Source organism: Porites lutea, chromosome 2 (genome assembly GCF_958299795.1).
Source record: "Porites lutea chromosome 2, jaPorLute2.1, whole genome shotgun sequence".
NCBI lineage: Eukaryota > Metazoa > Cnidaria > Anthozoa > Scleractinia > Poritidae > Porites > Porites lutea.
Window position 1 is genome coordinate 18,281,239 of NC_133202.1, and position 25,573 is coordinate 18,306,811.

At 37.2% G+C, this 25,573-nt stretch overlaps 2 protein-coding genes across 5 annotated transcripts; one reads left to right on the forward strand and one right to left on the reverse strand.

The window, feature by feature from the left end:
* Positions 1-1,050: 1,050 nt before the first annotated feature.
* Positions 1,051-25,534, forward strand: LOC140927932 (enoyl-CoA delta isomerase 2-like). Of its 2 annotated transcripts, XM_073377639.1 has the most exons (9): positions 1,051-1,197; positions 1,591-1,670; positions 14,587-14,752; positions 17,491-18,044; positions 18,705-18,871; positions 20,185-20,305; positions 20,794-20,883; positions 22,544-22,687; positions 23,508-25,534. In XM_073377639.1, the coding sequence occupies exons 2-9, from the start codon at positions 1,659-1,661 to the stop codon at positions 23,664-23,666; spliced, it is 1,413 nt and encodes a 470-aa protein (XP_073233740.1). In that variant the 5' UTR covers positions 1,051-1,197; positions 1,591-1,658; the 3' UTR covers positions 23,667-25,534. The 2 variants fall into 2 exon arrangements, with proteins under 2 accessions (XP_073233740.1, XP_073233739.1); XM_073377638.1 differs by lacking the exons at positions 1,051-1,197; positions 1,591-1,670 and adding an exon at positions 14,008-14,029.
* LOC140927937 (GMP reductase 2-like) lies at positions 1,733-13,330 on the reverse strand. Of its 3 annotated transcripts, none has more exons than XM_073377643.1 (10): positions 13,154-13,327; positions 11,853-11,978; positions 9,220-9,303; positions 8,254-8,427; positions 7,878-7,959; positions 7,577-7,683; positions 6,128-6,170; positions 4,776-4,832; positions 4,342-4,444; positions 1,733-4,044 (listed from the first exon to the last, which is right to left on the reverse strand). In XM_073377643.1, exons 1-10 carry the CDS (start codon positions 13,238-13,240, stop codon positions 3,864-3,866), a joined length of 1,044 nt encoding a protein of 347 aa, XP_073233744.1. In that variant the 5' UTR covers positions 13,241-13,327; the 3' UTR covers positions 1,733-3,863. The 3 variants fall into 3 exon arrangements, with proteins under 3 accessions (XP_073233744.1, XP_073233747.1, XP_073233745.1); XM_073377646.1 differs by having other exon boundaries at positions 11,853-11,964; positions 13,154-13,282; XM_073377644.1 differs by lacking the exon at positions 11,853-11,978 and having other exon boundaries at positions 13,154-13,330.
* Positions 25,535-25,573: the final 39 nt, after the last annotated feature.

Consider the following 25,573-nt stretch of genomic DNA (forward strand, 5'->3'; position numbering starts at 1 on the left):
ATTGGTACGGATAGATTCAACGATATCAAGTATGACATGTTCAGTCGAATGTGCTCGGCAAAACCGTATTGGGATGAAGATTGTCAGTTATGTGTTTGTCAATGAAACCTTTCGCTCTGTTGTACATAATTTTTTCAAAAATACTGTTGAAGTTTGACAATATAATAATGAAATTAGTCTGTAATTGCAGGCATCAGTCTCATCATCAGCTTTGAAAATTTGTATAATTTTAGACATTTTCAGTTTGGAGGGATAGTTACCTAAACTGACAGATGTCACTGGTTGAGAATATTTGCAAGGATAGGAGATATTATGTCACAAGGGTGTTTAAGAAGCTGTGAAGGACAAGATATACAGGTCATGTGATTTATTGTTTGGTATAGATAGAATTTCAAGTTTAACTTTATGTGAAGTAACAGGATTAAAGAAATACAGTATGTTGCCCAGTATCCGGCCACTTAAAACAAAAACTCAATTTTTGAGGCGCCCTTTTCAGTTCTCGGTAAACGAAGTATTTCGAATGAAAGTTGAACATTTCAGCTTTAAGATGAAAGTTTTGGCGAAACAGTCGCAGAAGACGCCGTTCTGTTCAGGTATTTACGGCCCAGTAAAATTAGTGCTGCTCAGAGAAGGGTAGGTAATATGCGATATTTTCAAAGAAACTGTTTTATATTTAAAGTGAAGATACTTAAAGAAGTCAGGCTCTCAGAAAGTTTATTAATTCTTCTTGGAATTTGATTTGTATGGAATAACGGAGGCCAAAAACATTCACTAAGTATTGCTGTCAGTTGCCCAGTATCCGGCCAGTTTTTTTCTTTGCTGTACAGAATCGATTAATTAGCTGCGTACATTATCCGGATAAGATTGATTTCATATCTATAACTATAATTAAAGCTTAGGATATATGATATAATCGTAGAGTGTAATTCTACTCAACTTCTTATAGAAATTTACTTCACTCATTCAGAGGCGACTTGATTTCGTGTGCACAGCTTGTTTCATCGCGTGACTGCACTCTCTACAAGCGACAGAGTTAAACCGGGAATTCTTATACCTTCCCCAGTTGTGACTACTAGAATGGGGTTGCAACGGTCTGAAAAATGTCTGTAAGGGATTGAGAGATGCAAAAGAAGGAGGAATTAGTGCTAGAAAAGCAGGCCAAATGTGGGGAATGAGCATGAAGAAATCAACACTGCAGGTCAGACTAAATAGGAGAGTGACCTTTGACCGTCAGATTGAGGTCCCTTCGCCAGTCTCTTTTTTTAAAGAAAAAACGAAGGAAAAAAACCTGTTTGCAGATAGGCTAATCGAGCTTGCAAACCGCGGCTTTGGCTCGTCCACGGATGCGTTCCTTAAATCAGTGAAAGAGTTCCTAGACAAGGAAATAAGAACTATACCATTTAACAGCCGCTCGCGTTCCCCACCAGCCACCATACGCCAGTTATTTGCTATGTTTTATTTCACGATGCTAGGTTCCCAGATAGATTTATATTTTTGGAATCGATTGCCAGACTACTTTGCAAGTGCAAGGGAAGCTTATAAGTCGCTTGCCTGCCGAAATTTATGTACACTTACGTTGTTGTTGTTGTGGGCCGATACTGGGCCAGCTGTCCGGATACTGGGCAACATAGGAGCTCTGCAAAAATATTAATTTCGCGATGGAAACCAAGGTAAAAAAGTTAAACTGTTAATACCAACCCTTAACTGTTGTAGTAAGAACCATATGTAATGCCAAATTTTAATAATTTTATTCAAAGAGTTTATTCAGGAGAGATGCATGCTATAACTTTTAAAAGGAAAGCTTTTTGTTAATAACTTTTACAACCAGAAAATGTACAACATATATTAATAGATCTCGGGCACAACAAGGTAGCCCACACCCAGCCATGAAGGTGACACATTAACATGAGAGTAATCACTAGTCCATGCTCAACTTTTACACTTGTGTGCGACATTTTCATGTAACACCTCTAATCCATTTAATCACAAAAACCTAGTGAAAAAAATTGTCCATGTGCAGGTAAAAACTACACGACAGTGAAAATCCACCTTGACCAGGTGCAGATATTTTTAAGTTTCTTTATATATCTAAACATGACAACAACATGATCATGCCACGAGCTTAGAAGTTACCATATTACAATCATAGACTATATATTATTGCTTCACAATTAATCAGTTGACAAAAATGATACTAATTCCAGCTAGAGATTTCCTACCCTTACTTCGATCTACATGTAAGACTGAATAACCTCACTTGTCAATTCCAGCGCACACTGCCTGAACAACATTCTCTTTACAATATAATAAATTTTCCTGGTACAGTAAAATTCAAATTTCTTAGTGTAATCTTCTTTGGTTAGATGATTGTATTAATCGCCATCTAGAATTTCAGAAAATAATACTAATAAAGAAAAACTCTTCCTTTGATCTACACATTTGAAACAATACAGGTTATGTAGCGACTATACATGCCTGCTAGCATACCCTAATTCGTGGCAAAAAGAAAAACATGCATCATCATAATAATAATAATCATGATCATAATAATAAATAACAACAATAATATCCGAATAAAAACACCGCAATTACTTAGCAATGACAGAGCAGTTTTCAACTGAGCCCAAAAAGAATTAACTTGTTTGGTCAGTCAACTGGGTAACACTGAAACAAAGCACAGTCATCCAAAAAACTCAAGGCAATTGAGAAGATCTGAACAACTGCTTTAAAGAATTTGTATAGACTTAAGTTTTACCTAGGTGAATGCAATTGCCAAAATCATCTGTATTGTCCTGTGTCTCATCAGAGGTGTTTCCTTATGATCATCCTGATTGCATTACAAGGCCATATTTTGACATAATTTGAGCAGTCGAGACAATTCAGATGATTACATGGAAAGTAGGCTTTAGAAATACCATTGGGAGCCTAGCTGTGACCCTACAAAATCCGGTATACCCATGACACATTATGCTTTGTGAAAAAAACTAAGATTTCCCAGTCGCCCATGGGCAATTAGCAAGTCATCATGCAGGGGTCACCTGCCTTTTTTCTACACAATAAAGACCACAGTGATAAACATAGACAAGCAAGTCATAGCTGGTGTTGATTTCATTACTTTTCATGCTTAGATAAACATAAAATTAGTGTACTAAAAAGTTCAAGATATCCTGTGAGAAGTGGTTTCTTCAGGCTGGACGCTATGTAATGAAGAAAAACCGCCACGCACGACCACTTGCTTCTTGGATCAAGCCGCCGTCCAGCACCATGGATAAATAAAATAACTTTGAACAGGTAAAACTCGTTTTAAAACAAGTTAAGGCTCTTGTGCATTTGCCTATGTTTATAACTTTTGCCTTAATGCAAGCCTGCTGTGAATTTGAGCTGTTTTAGTCTTTTTCGTGGATATTCCTACACAATTACTTTGTCAAATGTAGGCAAACTAAACTGGAGTTTAATATTCCTACAGACATGTCCAAGTTCAGAAAGAGAAATAAACTTTGGTCACCTCATAGTCACGCAAAAAAAAGAGTGATGCAAATGCAAAATTGTTGTTTTGCTTACTAAACCTGTTGCTTTTTGAGGCTCTCATTGCTGTCACATTGTTGGATCTTAGAAATGCTAATTTTTCCTGCAAATCAAGCGGTGTCATTTCATGTTTTTGACACAAGCGTCACGTGGATACACATGCTCGATGGAAAAGCAAACAGTCACTTGCAGTAGTTTCTCTCCCTCTGTAGTGTTAGTGTAGCGTCCAGCCTGGAGAAACCACTGTTCGCAGGGTATCAAAGAGAGTAAATCATGGTTATTAAAAAGTTATGGTCAAAAGTACACAATTCAAAACTGCTCGGAACAATGTCAACATTCTATGAAAAGACATTGTTGAGCTGCATAGTAACACGAATGAAGGTAGTTCTTCTTGGAAGCTCCTTCAGTTTCTCAGCTCCAACATATGTACATGTTGAACGCACTCCACCAAGGATATCTTTCACAGTGTCATGAACATCACCTCGATATGGCACCTCAACAGTCTTGCCTTCTGAAGACCTGGAAATAAGTGTACAAGTTTAATTGACTCGTACTGAAATCTACTCACAGGAAATTAATAAAGTAAGACAATGTTGTCGGCTAATTAAGAAACTTAAACTGGCCAAACAATGATAATCAAAAACTATGCTTTCATCAAAAGTGTATCAAACTGTAATCAACTTGCATTTGTAATCTCTTTAACTAAAACTTTTTATTAAAATGAGGCACTCTTCAGACAACAGAAGCAGATAAAATACAAATTATATCCTTAAGCAAAAGTGAGCTATTATATTTGCTTTAGGGAACAAAACAAACCTGTAATTAGCTACTCCCCCAGCATGCCTTTTCATGGCTGTTGTTGAACTCATGCCATAAAATATCTTGTATTTTTTCCCATCTCGCTCTATTAACTCCCCACCTGTACAAGTTAATAAAGAAGTACATGTTAATAAAAGTTGTGCATTGATTAACTCCCCTCAGTCAATATTTATGTAGCCAGTATATGCAAATAGTGCTACACTAACCTTCAGATTGTTTTGAATACCTAACAAAATCTCTACTTAAATCAAGGCACCCCGAAAATTCCAACCCCCCAAAAATCCTTTGATCATCCCCGTCACTTTCACTACAAGCTACCCTCTCAGGGGATTAAACGCAATGTACGATATCGTTGGTTTGTAATTGTAACAATGTTCTCACTGCCAAAACACATAACAGGTGGCCATGGTAACTGTCTGTTGCAATCTTACCAGATTGATCATGACCAGCAAACATTCCTCCCATCATCACAAAGTCAGCACCAGCACCTTAAGAATAAAATCATTTCAATTTATGCCCAGCCTCTTTTTTATCCGTTTGAGTGAGAATAAAAAGAGATTTGCCTGAAGCAGGGGTTTCATTAAGGTTTTGAAAAGGAGGGCAACTGGGTTTGACACACAGGCAAAGAATTGGAAAGGCACTTTGGGTCTTCCCCCATAGGAAGGGCCAGGGGTGCTCCCCTGGACAATTTTGAGATTCTAGAGTTTCCTGCATTCTGAAGCTGCAGACAATGCCTTTCAACTAACAAAAAAGATAACTTTTCTAAACAATTTAATCATGATTTTATACCAATATCCACCACACAAATTAGTTCACAATCTTATTGAGATATTTCCGATGATTTTTGATGGAGTACACTTCTTTTGCAATCATTATGAGGTGATTCTTGTTTTTAGCATGTAACAGACAAGGGGATTTACTGATTTCATGCCGCATGGGAAATATGTTTTTGCACTTGACAAGACTCATCATTTACTTAAAACTATTTTTGATTGTTTGTTGTATTAAAAAAAGTTCTTTGAGAAGTTAAGCAGCCGGTCAATTTGCTCGGTGCCCAGCCCCTGACCCTTAATGAAACCCCTGCAGTGAAGCATGTTGAGCCTTTCAAGTAACCAAAGCCTGAAATTCTGGACTACTCGATCTTACTCTCTATTATGGAACTGGTTTCTCAAGTGTGAGCACCCGAAAATTGATTAACTGATGGTCATAACTTAGACAGTTGTACCAGTAGGCCTGGGTTCACAACTGTATCCCAGCACATGCTCAATAAAGATCTTACTCCACTTCATGCAGCATCTTTCGCAGGTACACCAGTATCAAACAAGTGAAAGAAAGATTCTGCTACCAGTATGGTTTATAATTAATGACAAATTATGAACTGCAGTGCCAATCAAATTATCATAATTTCAGAATATTAATTACTCACCACCTAGTACATTGAATATAAACCCAATTACCAAATGTTTGGATGTGGGGCTTTTGACTCAGGGAAAATGTTAGTGTTCATCAGCTCTTTAAGTAGTGATAAGAAAATTATCTCCCTGCATTAATAAGGCTCAGAAATATTTACACTTCCTCTGATAAATGATTGCTTTGAAATCAGCTTTAATGCTTACGACAACTTTCACCCAAGGTTTCCACAATAACAGTACAAAACTCATCTACTCACAAATCATACGATAATTCTACAACAAACCGCACTACACACATTTCCATTCTACCAGTTACAATTTATGCGGATACTTTTACAGTGGAATGTCATCAAATTGAACAGAGTTCTTACCAAAAGCTTTAGACACATCACCAGGACAAGTGCATCCACCATCCTACAAGACACATCTAAAATTACCCAGGCCTGTGTTTACACTTTGATTCTAACGGGAGAGTGTCACTTATCCATTGACAGAGGTCTTTTATGTATAATACAGACAGAATGCCAATTAGACCATTCCCTACCCCCTCAAAATTAGGCATGTAACAATACATAATTAAACTACCAATGGATTGTGTGATAGTGTCTCAATAGTAATGCATTAAATTTAATAAATAATATATATATATTACCCTGTACTACAGACATCTTCACTTTCATAAATTTACAGATAGCAATTTTTTACACAACTAAAAAAATGGAATTTAAAGGCTTGATGCTTGGGCAAGATCCCTTTCCCAGGACCATTATTTCCTTGTCTTGGTTACTATCATAATGGCTTGACTGGCCTCTAATTTGCCCATTGGGCAGGTGAGCTATCAACAGTTGATTGCCCAGCAAGAAAATCTACCAGTCCTGGACGGTACCGCAAAGGACATTTTCTAGCCCTGGTTACTTGATTGTTTTCAAATAATCTTTTGTAAATCACTTTTCTTGCATGAAAGAGGCATATCCTTTCTTCATGGTTTGCCATTTTCTTTTGAAATCAAGTAAACAAACATGGATTGTAGATCCATGAAAGCAGAAATGGACTTTACTGACACTGCTTTGTTTTGTAAAAGTTGTTGCCAGGACATGGTCCGAGTTCAAAATGATGGCCAGTGGAATTTCTGCATAAATTATACCTCACTTCAAGGTGAAATCAACAATGATAAAACCATTATTCACAATTGCAATGTTATTGCAACAGTACAGAGTACAGTCGAAGCTCTCAAAAGCAGCCACCTCAGAAATTCGAAAAAAGTGGTTGTAACTGGAGCTGGTCGCTTACAAGAAAATGAGCCCTTGTAAATTGACCACATCGTAAAACAAAAGAGGGTGGTTGCTTACAAGAGCTTCAGAAACTCATTATAATTAATAACAAAAAAATTTTAAAATTAATAAAGAAATAAATGTTTAATGAGTATCTTTATATCTGATATAGATCTAGACAGGGTTATAACTTTACATCTAATTTTTTAGACAATTGATTTTTATGGAAAAGACTTTGAGTGATGCTTATGAGAGCTTAAAAATAAAAGACAAGTTCAGTTGGGTCATCCCAAAAGTGGTCACAGACAAATACAGAAGCAGTCGCTTACGAGAGCTTTTTATTACAAAGTTTATAAATATAAAGTCACAGTTCAAATGGGGTTTCACAAATGTGGCCATAACAAGAGCTGGTCTCTTGTGAGAGCGGTCACAAGGAGAGCTTCGACTCTACTTCATTACTACTGCAATGGTTAAAGTAACCTTAATAGTCACCTCTATCTGAGATAAATACAAGTAGGTAACATAAAAAAGGCATTATACTGTACATACAGAAATGATATGTCCCTTGAGTCCATGGGCAGCATCAGCACATTCTAATACTGCACTAAGTTGTGGATATCCTACACCAGTCTGACGGCGCGTGGTACAGACAGACCCTGATGAAACAACAAGACACACACCAAAAGATTGCCAAACAGGTTGACCAACACATTAAGAACTGTCATAAATCTGATCTACAGGAAGCCTAAGCAGTATGTAGAGTAGAATACTGAAATCACAATATTACTGTATCTTGGCATTCTAAACACAGTTGGCAATTAAGACAGGGTAAATACACTACAGTACTAACCTGGGCCGATACCAACTTTGACAACATCAGCTCCATTAAGGATCAGTTGTTCCACCATCTCACCTGTCACAACATTTCCTGCCTACAGTAAATGAAAAAAAAAAACAAAAAAAACATGTCAGACAGTACAGAATGTGCTGACAAAACAATATATAACTGTACAATAATATCATGACAAAAAGAAGAAACATGTTTCCTATAATGCAAATTTGGATCTGCATTGAAAGACATTTTAAAACAAATGTAAAAAGGGGTAAGCAACAAAGAGTACCATCACTGAGAAGTATGCAAATAATAAGTGGCCTCAAAATGAGGAACTAGAGAATTCAGTTGATTGAAAAAAATACTAAGCATTCAAATTTAATTTTTTCAATACCATGATAATGTGCTCCGGGAATTTGCTCCGCACATTTTTGACAAATTCTACAAAGTGCTCAGAATAACCATTGGCCACATCCAGACAGATTGCAGGCACAGCAGGGCAAGCATCAAGGATCTGCTTTAATCTAGCAACGTCTTCATCCATCATCCCACAGCTAGCAATCACATACTGTGAATTCAATGCAGCATTTTTATATTGATGCTTCAAATAGACCTTATTCATGATACGCGCTTTAGGATGGATGGGATAAAAGCCATGTCACGTGGTATTTAGGGGCAAACAAAGGATAAAATTTGCCAATGAAAGAAATTGCAGTCCAGTTTGTTTATTCCCTCAAAACGAAACAATGATTTAATGGTCATGCAAAATGTACAGTTTGAGTTTCGACAACATTAATGTCATTATTGCTTGCTGTGAGGACATCTATGGTCACTGCTGCATCCAGAAAAAAAAATTATTACTTCCACCCATAATTTGCCATTATCATCTTTAATAGAAGCATATAATAAGGTAATGCATTTTCCAAGTTGTTCGAAATTTGAATGATGCTTTGTAGTCATCCACTAGACAACCATTAAATCAGTGTATAGCATTGTCCACTGTCTGGGGCCTGGGCATCAAGTTTGAATGTTCAATTGAACTTTTCCAGGTAGATGTGATTGGTATTAAGTTAAGCAATGTTAAAAAATGTTCATTTTCAGTTTCATCACTTATTTCATTTCAGTTACTTGTGTTAAGTGTTGTAATGCCCGCCATCTTTGCACTCGCTTAAGGACTGATGGGGTAAAAGCGATGTCACATGGATTCTCAGGGGGTAAACAAGTGATAAATTTTTCCAATACAAGAAATGCCGGTTGAGTTTGTTTATTCTTGACAACAGAAAATGAACGACTTTTTATAGAGATAATCAGCTAAGCCTAACAAAATATCTAGATGTCATAAAATAAAAAATGAAGTTACCGGTAATACATCTGGGTGGTCTTTAGCAAACTCTTGCCATTCTTCCACGGTGTAATGCTTGTGAATTGCTGTTAGAAGCTTGTGCTAAAAATTCAGTGTTAAACAAATAGAGACCTTAAGATCAGACCAAGGTGATGGCAATGAGAACTTCAAAAGAGCCATAGGTTTAAGACTCAAAACAGCTCTGCATGTGCAGTACTTTTTTGACATTTCTTTGCCTTCACTGCTAGATTACAAAGTGAAAATGTCCCATTTCACATTTTGTCAAATATGAAACAAGCCATGCATGACAAACTTTACTTTCTCTTTCTGAACTTGGATATGGTCCTTAGAATTCAACTGCAAGAGAGTTGCCAACAATTCGGTTCTAAGTAAGTCAGAGTTGGAATATTTGCGATAAAGACCGAAAGAATGTGAATTCACTTTTTCAGCAATTTTTTCACTGCCGTTACCATCCTCAGATCTTACTGGACATCCCTATAGAGTACTAAAGTGTGACGTCATAAAAATGAAATTTCTGAAATTATGGGATTTGTCAGGATATTCTGAAAGAACAATGTCCAAGAGGCCTACTTGCCAAAAATGAGCATTTGGGGGCAAATTGTCTCTGAGATCGTGGCCCAGTTATGCTTACAAAACTCCATACAAACCCTTCTAAATTGTTTTTGGGTCGACCCAAGAAAAAATTAGAAGGGTTTGTATGGAGTTTTCTGAGTATAACTGGGCTACGATCTCAGAGACAATTTGCCCCCAAATGCTCATTTTTGGCAAGTAGGCCTCTTGAACATTGTTCTTTCAGAATATCCTGACAAATCCCATAATTTCAGAAATTTCATTTTTATGACGTCATCACTTTAGTACTCTATTGAGCATGACATTTATTGAAAGAGGGGAGAACAGGGGAGGACATTGAACATTATACTCCTACTGTACTGCCAACGACAACTTGAAAGAGCTCAGATATTTTTTTCTTTCTTAATAGCCTGTATATCTTGATCTTGAATGAATCTTGAATCATTAGGGAATGGCTTTATACATTCAGGTTTAGTATGTACACACTCAGTGATCTTGGTGATTTAAGCAATTTGATTGGTTCACTATCTCGGACTATTTAACAATATTCATCTCCCAGCGAGTGGATAATGAGTGAGCTCGGTGTTTTTCCCATTTTTTTTAGAGAACGATCTTTTAAAAGTCGACAAAGTCATAGGGCTGACTTTTTTTAAGGCATGAAAAGACTTGAAAGGATTCAAAGTGGCCTTTTTCATTTACTGTAGCTGTGTTTTATGCTAGATGGATTGTTTACAACTCCCGTTTATTTGCGTAGAAGAAGCCATTTCGTGAACTCAGCATTTCTTAACAAGACAATTTGGCCCAAAAATTGAAGTTTATTTATGACAAACAAATTTGAAAGCAAATGTTTGCAAAAATTCTAAGTTTCAAGTAAATAGGAAAAAGAATGGTACAGGAAGACGTCTTACCTAAGTCTTACCTCGAGCAACCGAGCCACTGTTTTTGTCAGCACTTTATGCGAAGAACGACACAACAAACCTTTTTGGCTATAAACTTGGTGAGTCAACAGAAAACAACAAAGCTCTACTTTTCTTCTCAGGTAAGGAAACAATTCAAACTTTTAACAGTTCCATTTAAGCCATTACGCTGTTGTTTGCAAAGTGATAAACTTGTGAATCGCCATGTTTGAAAATTCTGCAAAGATCTATTTTTAAACTTTTGCGTGATTTGATCCATCAATCAATCATAATTTTTAATGGTTTCCTCTCTGATTTTGTTGAGATCACTTTGTGTGTATATACTAAAACAATTATTCTCTATAATCTTGGTGAATAGTGGCTCTAGGAATATTTACCTCGCCATTTTGCGCCTCGGTAAATATTTAGCCACTATTTACCTAGATTTCAAAGAATCATTGTTAAGTATCAGGAGGAGCAATTTACTGAACATGATGCAAAGGCTCAAACTGGCTGCAGAACATTCAAAACACAAACACCCTAAATCATGACGGTGTATGGTGAATGAATTAACCACTTCTGGCCATAGTGACACACCCCCTCCTAACCTAGGTTAAATCCCATCCCAACTTTTTACAGCTTGTTTATAATTATAACTCAAGAAATCTATTTATCATGAGAGTCATATGAATGGCTCCAAGAGTGGGCAAGCTGAGGCCAGTAATATGTTCTGACTGGCTATTGGGTAATTTTTGGATTCTCTGATGGGACTTAACTTGGCCAATATCCAGCCATCTTGACCTGGCCCCAGTTGTTTGAAAGCTGGATAGCACTATTTACCAGGCCCCAGTTGTTCAAACGTTGGATAGCGCTATCCACCGGATAAATCACTATCCAGCAGATAACTATTAGGGAAACCAATTACGCTATCCGCTGGATAGTTATTTATCCGGTGGATAGCGCTATCCAACGTTTGAACAACTGGGGCCAGAAAAATTGCTATCCAGAGGATAAGTATTACGACAACCAACTGCGCTATCCAGTGGATAGTTATTTATCCACTGGACAATGCTAACCACCTTTCGAACAACTGGGGCCTGACGTTTAGTCGGTAATGCATAAGATTATCAAGACTCCTTATTTTTGTAACAATGAGATGTTTACCTCTGCTAAAGCCATGGCCATTTCAAATGTACCAATGGTATCCATATTAGCACTTATAATGGGAATGATGTCATCAGGAAGTCTCTTCTTTGCATACTTAAAGTTGAAATGTCTGCAAAGTTCAACCTGTAAAGCGATATATCCCATTACTGTACAGTCGGCGCAAACATCAAAGCAATTTTAATGAACACATCAAGATCTCGGTAAAAACACATTTATGGCGCGTTAAAAAACACGATCGGCTAACTTTTCTGAGCAGTGATGGATCTACAATGATTCGCTTGAAATTCTAGGGACTGTCCACAACTAGCATGGGTGTACTAAATAACTTCGATTCTATGCACGTTCACGTTAAGTTCGATTGTACTGCATCCGGTCGTTTCGCTTACGGGTCGTTTCGCCCACGGTCTGTTCGCCTACGAATAGAGTCGATTCGCCTACGAATGGCTAGAAAAACAACGCGCTAAAACATCTAAGTTCGAATGTCTTTAAAAACTTTATTATGGCGGAACCCAGTCGTCTACCAATAGAATGTGTGAAAGATATTTTGCTTAAAATGATTTAAGAAACGTGTGATTGTAAAACTGAGCATTAAGATGTGTATTAAAATGAAATTAACCACCGTTTACGGTCTTTGTGTGGTCGTGTAAAGCGCGAGCAGGGCAGTAAACAAACCACTGTTTACGGTCTTCGTGTAGACTTGAGAAGCGCGAGCGGCGCCTAAACTAAAGAAGGTGAGACTTGCCATTAACATATACGAAATTAGCTTCGGCTTCACCTGACAGTCGTCACAAAGAACTTCTCTGCGGCCTGTGGAATTAAACGCGAATGATCTGTTGTTTAAGGGGCTGGTGTCACTCGGATAACCTAAACGTCCCCGCATGTAATAAGTGTATTAGAATTAAAATCTCGCGAAATGAGTACGCTTCATGGTTACTGAGTGTAATTGGAGAACCGTGTAATTCGCAACTCAGAATATGCGATATTTACATAACTTGTTTTTACTCGAACGAAGATGAATCAAATTAAAAGGGAAATTTTCAGGTAAACGAACGCTCGTTATTTACAATTATTTAACTTCGATAGGCTTGACTTTATGAGTCACGCTCTAGGAATTGAATCGACTGACTAGGATCCGAGCGCGATCGCACATAAAGTAGATGAATCAACTGTTGTAACACATGTTTTAACACGTAGGCAAACTGACACATGAAACGTAGGCGAATCGACTCTAACCGTACGCGAACAGACTGTAGGCGAAACGACCCGTAGGCGAAACGACCGTAAATCGTTATACTTACATCAGCTCGGCTTCGAATTGTACTTCGCTTAGGACGAATTAAAACATCTTTAAAGTCCAATCTCACACTGTGATCTAAATGTGGCATTCTTCTGAAAATCAGTAAACACCGCAGACAGACAAATTGAATTGAAGTTAGCAAATGCAAGTTGATGCAGGTAAAAAGGCGCTAAAATCGAAGTTCATCACGTGGTAAGAAACTTGTACCCAGTTTGCGCACGGAATGCTCGTGTAAGCGAGAGAAAAACACATTCATGCCTTCCGAGGGTTTTGGCTTCGGTTTCAGCTTCAATTTATTTGTGCCTCTTAAAATTATCAGTCTAATCATGGCACAAGTGGTCATAGTCTGTTTCAGGGCCGGAGCAAGCCTTTAGAAACTAGTGGGGTGGGCACAAAGATTTTAGCAGAGGGTTTTGGGTCCGGGAGGCCTGAGGACCCATTGGACTGGTCTCTGTAACCTAAAACCAGAAAACGTTTCACCTAACTGCAGAGATATCATTGTTTCAATGCTCTGGAAGATGAAGTTTTATTTTCAACTTTTATGCGTGCATGTTTTGAGATTTTGGGGCAAGGGGGGCACGGGTTCCCTCGGCCCCTCCCCGTGCTACGGCCCTGTTGTTACCGTTTCCCTGGCCGTTCTGGGCTAGGCCATAGACGGCTAGCAAGGTCACGGTGCTTAGCGAAATACGGTACAAAAAAAATAAATATCAGCTGGAGCGAATTTAATAAATGAAGGACGAACGAGCAACCTCGTCGGGTCGTCCCTGATATCAACCAATCGCATCGTTTTATCGAACAAATTGTTTTAGCGCGTGCGTACACTTTTGGCGCGCAAGTTCAACGGAGGATGCGCAACATGGCCGATGCTATTTATGAGGTAGGTTTTAACAATACTGACACAATTTTTCTCATTTCTGCTTTTTGATGCGACCCGATCCGTTCAGTTTTTCCTCCACATAGGTACTAGTTCTTAAGGTTTGATCTGATTAATTTAAAAGACAATATTCGTGTTTTTTGTTACTTTATTTCTCCTCTTTTAAACAGGTCATTCATTGACAGTGCCAAACTAAAGTTTCACTTCTTCAAGGAGGAATTATTATGCATTGTGCTCATTTGTCGCTTTCTACTTGTTATTTGAAACGATTTTTATCGCTATTTATGTCCAGTTTTCTGATGTTACTCGAACATTTAGAGGCTTTATCTTGTCTTTAATATACATTTTTAAGTTTTCGTTTGCGACAGCTCACTTCCAAACTAACACGTGTGACTTTGTTTTTGTTGTAAGCTTATAATCCTTCACATTATAAAAATTGTTAAGGGCTGCCTTGTCCCAGAATTTAACGTGTGGTACTTGTTTTTTAAACAAGAGAATTAGCGTTAAAGTTATGAACGTGGTGTATTTGTGTACATTACAGATTTTTTTAATTGATCCAGGTTGATAAAGTAATTGGACGGAGAAGGACATCCAAAGGAAAGGAAGAATATCTGGTCCACTGGAAAAATTACGATCGTCTTTACAGTACTTGGGAACCTGTTGAGAATTTAACTCCCTGTCTTCATACTGTGACTGAATTTATGGCAAAGTCCTTTCCAATGCCAGGTAAAAAACAGCAATTAACGAACCAACGTCATAAAACGCCCTGGTTGATTTTTCTCAAACGTATTTTCATTTATCTTTATTGTTATTTTTATACTTGTTTTTATTTTCCATGTATTGGATTAAGAAAGAAAATCATACTCTCATCTTCAATCATCCCACAGTAAATAGATGTAAGTTAGGTGACCTACAAATTGCAACATATCCTATGACCCGGATCAAACACCAGGCCGCTGATGTCTTGAACTTGACTTGCTACAAGTCGACCTCCCATAAGTTGTTAAAAGTGAGCAAAGCAAGCTGCAGTACATGAAGGTCGCTGCGCGACCGAACGAGCAACAAAGTCTCGAGGTCGACTTGTTTCACCTAAATGGAATTGAATCATATTATAAATTCATGCAGGAAAAAAACGATCAACATATGCTGTGTCGGGAGTGGCGTGAAATATCACTCACTGTCCTATTGGTCAATTGTCATGATGTCACCAGTACAATTTTCAACCGGTAAATTTCGCGCCAAACATGTATAAAAAGTCCTTTAAAATGGCATAACCATGCAACCATGAAACAAATAAAGTCCTCTCAGAAAGTCTAGTGAATTCAGCTTTCCTATCATTTGAAGAATTATGGAGATTGAGGAGGGTGTTATCCGCCAAGGACGTAGGTCAAGGACAATAACACCCTCCTTGATCTCCATAATTCTTTAAATGATACAAAAGCCAAATTCAATAATAGGCCACTTGCACTAAGAGGTCACGTGACCAATGCTTCCTTTAAACAATGAGTTGGAATCTTGCTGATGCCAAAAATTGTTAGAGCACACAAAAATTATCTTACACCCGAAATTTGAGAGGAAACGCATTTAAGGGAGGCACTTTGTTTGTGGCACTTTGGTTTTTCAGCAAAGTAGTATGATTTGCATTGGCCGCCATGTTGGAGGGCATGCTCTTGCCCTCCAACATGGCGGCCAAAACTACTTCTTGCTTATATCTTGTTCAACGTTTCATAGTTACGCTCAAATGTGCTGTAAACGTTATCACATCATCGTTTCAACATTTTCCTTGAAGTTTAAGTGCAAAATTTGTGTTCAGAGAGAGGTAATTCATAATTTTAAAAATCACTTCTTGGTCACGTGACCATTTACGAACTTATTCATTTTAAGAAAATGGTGCGGGTTTGAAAAACCAAATCACCATTATATTGTTTAAGATATGACCCACTAATCGTTTTTCGAAGGCAAAATCATATAACTTTCATTTTCATAAAAACGGTGTCACATGCCTCTTAGTGCAAATAGCCTATTGTTTTATTATTCATTCAAAATAATTCCTAGTTTTAAAACAAGCTAACACATGCTTATCAAAGATGAACTTATTATTGATGGAGGTAGTGCATGTTTATCTGCAAGTTTTGGAGATAAAGAGTTCTTCAGGTGTGCAAATATTCTCCAAATAGCAGATGTTGTCCGTCGAGTTGTCTTCTTGCTGTTCTTGCTATGCTTTTTGAAAATAGTTTGCCTTGAAACAAGTAAAATGTCCCGCCATTTTGTACTCACTACCAAAACAACTCAAACTCGTCCCCAGGTCTTCTGGGTTAATGGATCAATAATCTGTCAATTTTGCTGCATGATAGAGGTCATCAGTTCAATATCACAAAATTCTTTCACATTTGGTCAGCAATAGCTTGTTATGATGAATTATGCATGAGATTTTAGCCAATCAGATACAGAGAAATATTTTGAATGAATAATAAAACAATTATTAGGTGAGGATTTTGTGTGATGTGGAATAATTTAATAAGTTTGAGGTGTAAGTAGAATCATAACACACCATTGCATGGAACACAGTTTTACATTGCTCTTTGAAATCATAAACAACAACACCATGGCATTTGAAGAAATTATTCAATGAATTTAGAAGCAGAGTGGATTTGATTGTGACATGATTAAGCTGACAAAGACTATTAACTCTTTCCACACTATAAAGTGATATTTCTTTTCATTGGTTGTTTTTTGATTGTTTGAACCAGTTTCATTCAGCACATGAGTGGCTTGACAATTGAACAAAGCCATTTGAGTTGATAAGGTAGATTGGCCACCATAAAGGGATTAAGAAACTCATGTTTCAACGCTAGTCCTTTTTCAGAGCATTTCAGGGGGACAGTATGAGGTTTACATATCTGTGTTGAATGTAATACTGTTAATGCTATTAAAGGGAGCAACAGGTAACATGAAAAACAAGAATTATTTAGTTGAATGAGAAGGTACGTTTGTTGATTCCATGGGAATTAAGAGTGTCCCTTATAAAGAAACAATTTTTGCTCTAGATTTTTGTGGCTTTCTGTGTTGCCTTGGTGAAGGGAGAGACCACTGACTGCCACGTTTTGGCTGGAATGATTGGCAAGGTTAAAAGTGCAAGCTAATGGGTTTGATGCATCTAATTGTCATTTCTTTCAACACCTCAAAGACATTGACAGAAAGTCAAACCATTGCAGCCTAGTTTTCGGCCTATTTTGCCATATATCTGTTGATAAAACCAAAGCTTTGTATTTCACTCTTCCACTAAAGCAGCACCACAGTTTCTTTAGAAACTAACCCCTTCTTTTCTGTGAATAGCATTTCTCTTCCCTGCACACATGCTTTCTGTTGCACAAGATATGAAAAGTAGTCTTCACTTGTAGCTCTCTAGTAAGTTCTATTTAGGAGTCACCTCAATGAAATATTATTGTTTTACTGTTTGACAGGAATAAATGCAAGTTGTGTAACTCATTTAGAAACTAGCAAACCAGAGTTACGTCAACTGAAAAAAGTCACTGATATTGACAAAAGGAAGCTGAAGGGCCTTGTAAACAAGGAAATGGTGGATGAAATTTTGAAAGTGAAAAATATGACAACGGAACTTAAAAAATTCCAACAAGGAAGAGGTAGAGGCAGGAAAAGGTCACAAATCCCTGATGTGTGTGATGTGTTAGGCACAGAGTTGGATGGCAGAAAAAAACTTAAGACAAACCCAATCAATGGAGCTATTAATGAACATACCTTGCTAGCTGAAGTAGCTGGTAAATGTCCTGGAAAAGCTGCTGGAAAAAAGAAGAAAGGCCTAAAATCTCCAGGGCGGCCAAGAAAAAATGGTTTGACACATTCTATGGTGGAGTTAGATGAAAGTGAGATGGCAAGGTTAATGCGCACCACCCGAACACATGGTGTTTTAGATGAGTGTGTGTCAGTAATAAAGGAAGGACGGGTTTGGAAAATCACTCTGTGCAGTGAAAAGAAGAGGAATGCATTAACAACTGAGGTTTGTTTGGTTTTGCTGTTTTAAGGGTATTTCAGGGAATGGTTGCAGGAGTTTCAGATTCCCCTAACATCCCTTTTTGGGCCATGTTAATGCCCATTGCCACAGAAAGAGAAAAGCTCCAAAATCCTTTGTTTTCTACCACACAAAATCTTTGCCATGTAAGAAAAAAATTGATTTAAAAAACTTTGTATCACATACTTTCACAAGAATTTGCCATGAAGATGAACAAGGTGGAAAGATCAGTCTGAACTTACCCTAATGTACGTCCATAACAGTAAACAAATTGTTATTTTTGCTGGTAGCCGTATTCATGTATATGGTACCTCCTTATAGTTGATATCTGAGCTGTGTGAAACAGTAAATAGCAAGACAACAACAACAACAACAAAAATCTATTACTCTGAGTTTTAGGCTAATTGTTCACACTATACCAGCAGACAGCTTTTGTATTGGAGCTTCAGTGTTCAGTGATTTTGGCATGATTTCTGTGATGGAGCAAAGCTGAGCCACACCAATCTCATATCGGATAGGTGTGCATACTGTACCGTTTAGCTTTTCGTCTCAGCACTCACTCCACTGACAGCTGATGTATGTTATTCGATCCTGTGAATAGTACAGAGCAAATATGTGATAATTATTTTGACATTGTCCACTTCCCAGATGTGTGACCAGCTTGCTAACTTTCTTCATGAAGCTTCTAAAGATGATGATGTTAGTGTTGTTGTTTTGACCGGAGCGGGAGACAATTTTTGCAGCGGTCTTGATTATCAGGACTTGGTGAATACCCATCATCGACAGAGTGCAAAAAGAATGGTAGAGAAATTCAAGTAAGTCATGTCCTTGGATAACTGTCAATGCTAAATATTAGTTTGTATATGTTAGGCAAATTACGCCCTTTTCTCAGGAAACCCTTCAATAATGTGTCTCCTTTGTTAAAACCCAAATTTGTTGTATTATTATGAAAAAATATAACAATTTTCACATTGATCTTTACTTTAATAAATTTTCAGTTATAAAAATTCAAGGAAATAAAATTTGATTTAAGAAAACTGGGAAAAACATCAAATAGGATTTAGCAATCCCTTACTAGGAGATCTTTAATTTAGTTTCATTTGGTTAAATGGTGAATAGGTATTATTTTTAATTTCACCACAATGAACCTAAAAGTCAATGTCAAAGAGAAAGAATCTCCAAAAATCTGCCACTGCTTCCCATCTTTTTCCTTTTGGGAAACTCTAGTTTCTAATTACAGTCAAAGCTATTGTAAGTGACCAACTCAGAAATCGAAAAAGGGGTCCTAACTAGAGCTAGTCGCTTACAAAAATGAATTCTCTTAAATGACCGCATGGTAAAACATGATGGGTGGTTGCTCAGAGTTTCAGAAACTCATTAATAATTCATAGAGAAAAACAAAAGAAAATTACTATTTAATGAGTGACTTAAGCTAATATAGACGAAGCTTCACTATACATCCAATTTTTTTTAGACCCAAATTACTCCAAGATCTTTATCAACAAACCATTAACGCAGTGTGCAGTTTCATCAAAGTGTTGGTTTATAGTTTATGAGAGCTTAAAAACAAAGGAAAAGTCCAGTTGGGTAATCTTAAATGCAGTCATGGTCACTTATGAGAGCTCTTCATTGCAAAGTTTCACTGACAGTTGAAATGGGGTTTGGCAAAGGTGGTTGTAACTAGAGCTGGTCACTTACAACAGAGGTCTCATTGAGAGCTTTAACCATATTATTAAAAGAGATCATTTTGTAACATCTCTATATTCTCTAACAGCCCAAGATTGTACCTCAGTGCTGTTATTTCAGTCCTTACCAAGACCTACTCTAATTGCATCATCCTCATCTGTGCCATAGGCAATGCCTTGTTATTAGGAGAAGTTACAGTTTCTTAAATAACATGTATTTCTCTGCCTGTTCCACGCTCCAAGCTAGTTGAGAAAGTGTGAACATGAAAATAAAAATGGAGGAAACTCATGAGGAAATGCGCTTATATTTCGCATGCCTTACACCATCCGTAATATCTGAGAGCCTGGAACAAACTAGTATTTCTCCTGATAAACAGATTGAATACATCAACAAAAAGAGGTTCTGTTCTCATTTCTTAAATGGTCATCAATTTATTCCTCAGGCTTTTGGTCGAATTATTAATCAGCTTTCCTAAAGTGCTTGTAGCAGCTGTGAATGGCAATGCTTTGGGGTTTGGAACAGCTCTCCTTGGATTGTGTGATGTGGTGTATGCCAGCAACAAGGTCTGTAGTTATATTTATTCATTTCAGAACAGCAGGCATCAACTGTTGTTCTTTAATTTTTGACCACTGTAAAATACCAGTTTGACAGCACAATCCTTATTTCTGACCGGTATGCTGCCTTGTGACATCTTTCCCTTTTGTGTAGGAAGGAGACTTTATGTATGCAAAACTTTGTTCTCCTGAAGCACGTCCAAATGCAAGTGATGTCATCAAAGACATGTCCCAGACATACCGATTTTGAAGTCACATTATATGCAAATATAAATGACTGAATTCTTGTCTCCCTACGCTTAAATATCATTCAGCCAAGCCCATCTCTTAGAAAGAATTTGATTTAAAAATTTTTAAAGTAGTGATTTTTGGACTTAAACTGTTGGAAGTCAAAAAGCTCAATTCAAGGTATATTGCTCATCTCATAATGACCATTTCTTTGACTTAAAAAAGAAAAAAATAATCAAAGCACTTTCTTTTGCATTTTTCTTTTTCAGGCAACATTTCAGACCTGCTTTACTAACTGGGGTCATCCACCTATAGGGTGTTGTTCTACAGTCCTCTCACGCCTGCTAGGAAAAACTGGGGTGAGTTGTAGATTAAACAACTTTATTAAGAGATGTCCCTCAAATCCTTACATTCTAGCCTGCAGGGTGGTTTTAAATGGAAAGAAGAGTGGGGACTGGAGAGAGCGAGAGATGCTTGATATCCATATCTGTGGATACTGACAAAAAACCACAAATTTCTGATTACAGTCAACTCTCACATTTTGGACAAACCGCTGTAACAGACTGCCCTGGTAAAACAGACAGTAACTAAATCTGCCGTAAAGACAAATTACAGACGTTTGCAGGGGTTTCAATTAAAATTGAAGTAGCCAACAGGTTTGAATAGAGTAGCCAACTGTATCAACAAGAGGGGGGGGTTAATCTCCTTTTTCTAGGGGGAGGGGGTCTGGGGGGCGTGCTTCCCCAGAACATTTTGAAATTTCAAAGCCCTAAAATGCGAATATCAGAGTTCTGGGGACTAAATTGAGGAAAAAGAAATTGTTTTTTATTCAAGAAAATGTAGCATTCATTCAACTTTCGATTTTTCAGTTAGACAATAAATTCCTACAAGCAATGAACAAATGATGAAAACTAAATTACGTACTTTTGCTCGTAAACAAATTCTGTGTAAAAGTGTGAAAAATTGACTGAGATCTAGCGTTCTTATGACTAAAGCACAACATAAAACCAGTGGGCCTTCATTAAAGCACATCACAATTACATTTTCATTCAGATTTTATGACATTTTTTATTTACAACGTTATTCAAACCAGTTGCTTCCTTTTTTTGAAAAAAAGTAGCCGACGCGTTTTGTCGGCCGTCGGTGCTTATTGAAACCCCTTCATTTGAGTGAAAGAAACTCCTGCTATTACGGACTCTCCCTAAAGAGGATGCAAACTCGATGTCCCTATATTGTCTGTTATGAAGGGAGTTGACTGTAGCTGAGATGTAACGAATAATCTTTTTTTCCATCAATGACTCTCAAATTGAAGAGAATTGCATCACTTGTTGGGTTTAAAGCATCTTATGATAACCTAACTTGGGAACAGAATAGTGTCTGGACTGTATTGTTTTACTCTAAATGGACCTAGGACCATCTGAAAATGAGATTTTCCAGCAAACCCAATAAATACCAGTGTGGGGTCACTCATTCAGCATACTTTAGTCAGGCCGAAACCACTTCTTAAAAATCATAATATAATAATAATGGTAATATGATAATTGTCTATCTGCTGACCTGATTTTGGCATTAATAGGACAGTATATGTCATGCCTTAGTAACTGGATACTACATGCCATCGCGAGCGCACTTGAATCACCTTTTTGTTTCACTTCTACAGTGTAGCTTATAAAACGCTCAAAATTTCCGTATATTTTGTCAGTCACTGGCATAATTACAGACTGAATGGGACTCCACTTAGTCCTATTACCATTACTGACAATAACAGTAACAGATGGATTCTTAGGAATGCGGGCGAACATGTGCATTTACCTTAGAGGTGTGATTGATGTTGAGACTGCTTTCATTCATAATTGTGTACATGAATAACAACGCCCCTTTAGTTCCAGTATCAGTGGATCAGCTTTGGTATGCAGCTTATTTGCTTATATAAAACTGCTAGAGCATGTAGCACTACTATTGTCAATAAATAGATTACAAACTTTTAATGGATTTATTCCTTTTTTTTTTCACTGGTAGGCAGTTTCAATGCTGCTGCTAAACCATAAAATGGCTGCCACAGAGGCTTGGGAAAATGGTCTTGTGATGGAAGTTTTAAAGCCGAACAATTTCATTGGTCAGGTCAATAGCAAAGTTAAAACCATGGCTTCCATGTCTACAAAGGTACAGTAATCATCTGCGACATTATCAAATCCAAACACCTTTCAAACATGGTCAGGGCTGGGTTGCTCAAAGCTGGGTTGAGATAACCCAGGGTTAGTGCGAAATTTGAATTCAGATATGAAAGCTTAAAAAGTAAATTCAGTCTAAAAATTCTTTTTGTCAGCAAGTTGATGATTGGATGCTCTTAAAATAACAGAGAAAATTATCCGAGAAAATGTGTATAAGCAAAAGAAAAAGAAAGCCGCGTTAAATTTAACCCTGGGTTAAGGGCTAAGCGGCCTTCGAACAACTGGGCTCAGTTGTTTAAGTAACACAGGTACCATGGTACCGTTTTCATTTTAGAGTTTTGATAATATTTTAAGAACATTATCTAAAAACTTCACATTGGTGAAATGGCCAAGTCAGTGTTAGAAAAATAGTGTTCTTTAAATACTGGAAGTATGGACTGGAACTTCTCCTTATGGACGCTCTTGTAAGTGGACAACTCTACTTACAGCCACCTTCACAAAACCCTGTTTTACTCAACTCCCGTACAAATTTTGTATTTTTTATTCTTTTAAGTGGCCAGCTCAAGTTATGAACACATCCCAAGGGTATCTGCTTACGAGAGCCTCCACTGTAGCCAATGTTATTCCATAATCAGTTTGCAGTGCTCAGATATATTAATGAATCTCACTAATTTTGTACTGTGCAACTGAACTTTTTGGTAGTTGAATGGCAATATCCAGTTCTGAGTTGAATCATTGTATTGGCTGTTGCTACATTCTGGTGCAGTCTGTATTTCACTGCAGTTAAGCTTATTTTGATCAATACCTCTTAGGTCCTACAGGACACAAAATCACTGATGAAGCAGCCTAGTCAAGAAAATCTCCTAGATACGAATGACGAAGAGTGCAAGTTATTACTAAAATACCTTACAGATGATACTGTGTTGGACAATCTGAAAACACTATGGCTACCTGATGTAGTCAGTACATAGTCACATTACATTATTATTATGTGAACACCTCTCTTGCATACATTAAGTCTTAATTATATATTTAAATAGTAGATTTAGTTATCTTCAAGTCCATGATCAAAATAGGCCAATTTACAGTAAAGACCTGGTTATCATGTAAAGATGATGTATCTGTGACATAGCTGCTGGTATTGCCTGTGATACTGCTTTGACATGAAAACATGCTGAAAGCAACTAAAAACGTCACAGTTCTTTATTGCCAACATTCCTGTGAAGATTAACTCGAGTTAACTTTGCAGGCATACTGCTGCTGCTAACTACTGTTCTGATAAGAAAATAGTACCACAGACAGCACTAGCGGCTTATGTTGCAGGTTGGTCGGTTTCATGTGCAAACCAGGCTTAACATAGCTTGCGATGACTTTGTTTTAAACTAGAAAGCTCAGTGCCATTCTTATGCAGTAGTAGAGCATGGTTTACATTTGAAAAGAAGTGTGGTTTCTACCAAAACAAGGTCACCTTCAGCCTGTTTTCTACTCAAGGTCAGAACTCAGAGCACAACTGTGAATTGGTCTATTCAAGTTTTGGGGAAAATTATTGTAATAATTATTATATGGACTTTATAAGTAGTGTCTTGGTGCTTCTGGTTTAGAGAACACAAGTTCTTGATTATTTTCACTGAATAAAAGCATTTTGCAGATTGATGTATTAAGCTGATACCTAGTTAGACTAATTCATTTCACTAATTCATTCCCAGATGGTTCAAAGTTGTCTGTCTCAGACCATCTAAGAATCAGACTTACTTACTTGCAGAATACTTAAACCAGCCGTTTGCAAGAGAAGGAATTGTTGTAGAGCTTTATGGCAAGTTTCCAATTTTACACAGTAGGATTCAAGGATTAGAAAAAAATGGACTACGCCAAAAAGTGTCATCAGTTTAAACAACACTCCCGGAAAGTATCCCTTGAAGGATTTACCCTGATTACAACAAACAGACAAAAGTGCCAGGGGCTGGATCAAGGTTTAAAAACAATAGAGTTCAACAAACTGAGGAAAGGGTGTTATTATGTCACCTCAATCAGTTGTTGCAACTACTTTTTCAGGGCCAATTTCTAGTATCCTGTTAACAGGCATTAAAATAACAGCTCCATCTCTGCAGACTAGGATGGCTGGACCAGACTTTAGGGACTACTAATTCATTTTCTTTATAGTGTACGATCCCATTATTTTAGAATTTAACTTGTTAAGATGTAATATATCCTTTTTAGGAGTAAACAATATGTTAGGGAAGCACTCCGCTATATTCTCTTTCACTGAATTGTTTTTCCCTTACAACTAGGATATTTGCATAAATAGTGAACTAAAAAGGATTTGTTTTTAAGTCAGAAGTCTGAGAACTTTTAAAAAGAATAACCCAGTGCCTTTCGGTTCAGACATTTTACAGACATTTCTTGGCATTTTTTATGTGTATTGTATTAATAACAGCTTTTTTCAAGATTTGAAATTTAATTATCTTAGCTGCTACCACATTTAAATTCTAAATATATTTTACTTTCTTATCCATTGTGGAAATTTATGACTAAATATGCAAACATTTATAATGCATTAGATGTATGCATTAAGGGCCTGTTACCTGGAGGTGGGGGACCTCAGGCAGGTGTGGTAACCTGCCTGTCCATATATTCTCTTACTTTAATCTGATCATGTTTACATGATAGGTGGTGTAACCCGCCACATGTTACCTCACCTACCTGGGGTCACCCACCTCCATGTAAACAGGCCCTTAGAAAACTTTTCACATAATCTCTAGGGACTGTAGAATGAACATGCTCGACATTAAACATTCTCTTTAGGTAAGATTGAGTTAAGTTTAATTAAAGTTAAATACTTTTGTTTAAAACACTTTCTTTTCGTTGTGGCCTTATTTAT

Excerpts from the sequence above, each read along its gene's own strand:
- LOC140927937 (XM_073377643.1), bottom strand. The coding sequence starts at position 13,240 with ATGCCACATTTAGATCACAGTGTGAGATTGGACTTTAAAGATGTTTTA. Across the intron at positions 8,428-9,219 it reads ACCACCCAGATGTATTACCG|TATGTGATTGCTAGCTGTGG; the intron begins GTAACTTCATTT and ends TTGAATTCACAG. Across the intron at positions 7,684-7,877 it reads CAAAGTTGGTATCGGCCCAG|GGTCTGTCTGTACCACGCGC; the intron begins GTTAGTACTGTA and ends TTGTTTCATCAG.
- LOC140927932 (XM_073377638.1), top strand. The coding sequence starts at position 14,009 with ATGGCCGATGCTATTTATGAG. Across the intron at positions 14,030-14,586 it reads TGGCCGATGCTATTTATGAG|GTTGATAAAGTAATTGGACG; the intron begins GTAGGTTTTAAC and ends TAATTGATCCAG. Across the intron at positions 22,688-23,507 it reads TGGCTTCCATGTCTACAAAG|GTCCTACAGGACACAAAATC; the intron begins GTACAGTAATCA and ends AATACCTCTTAG.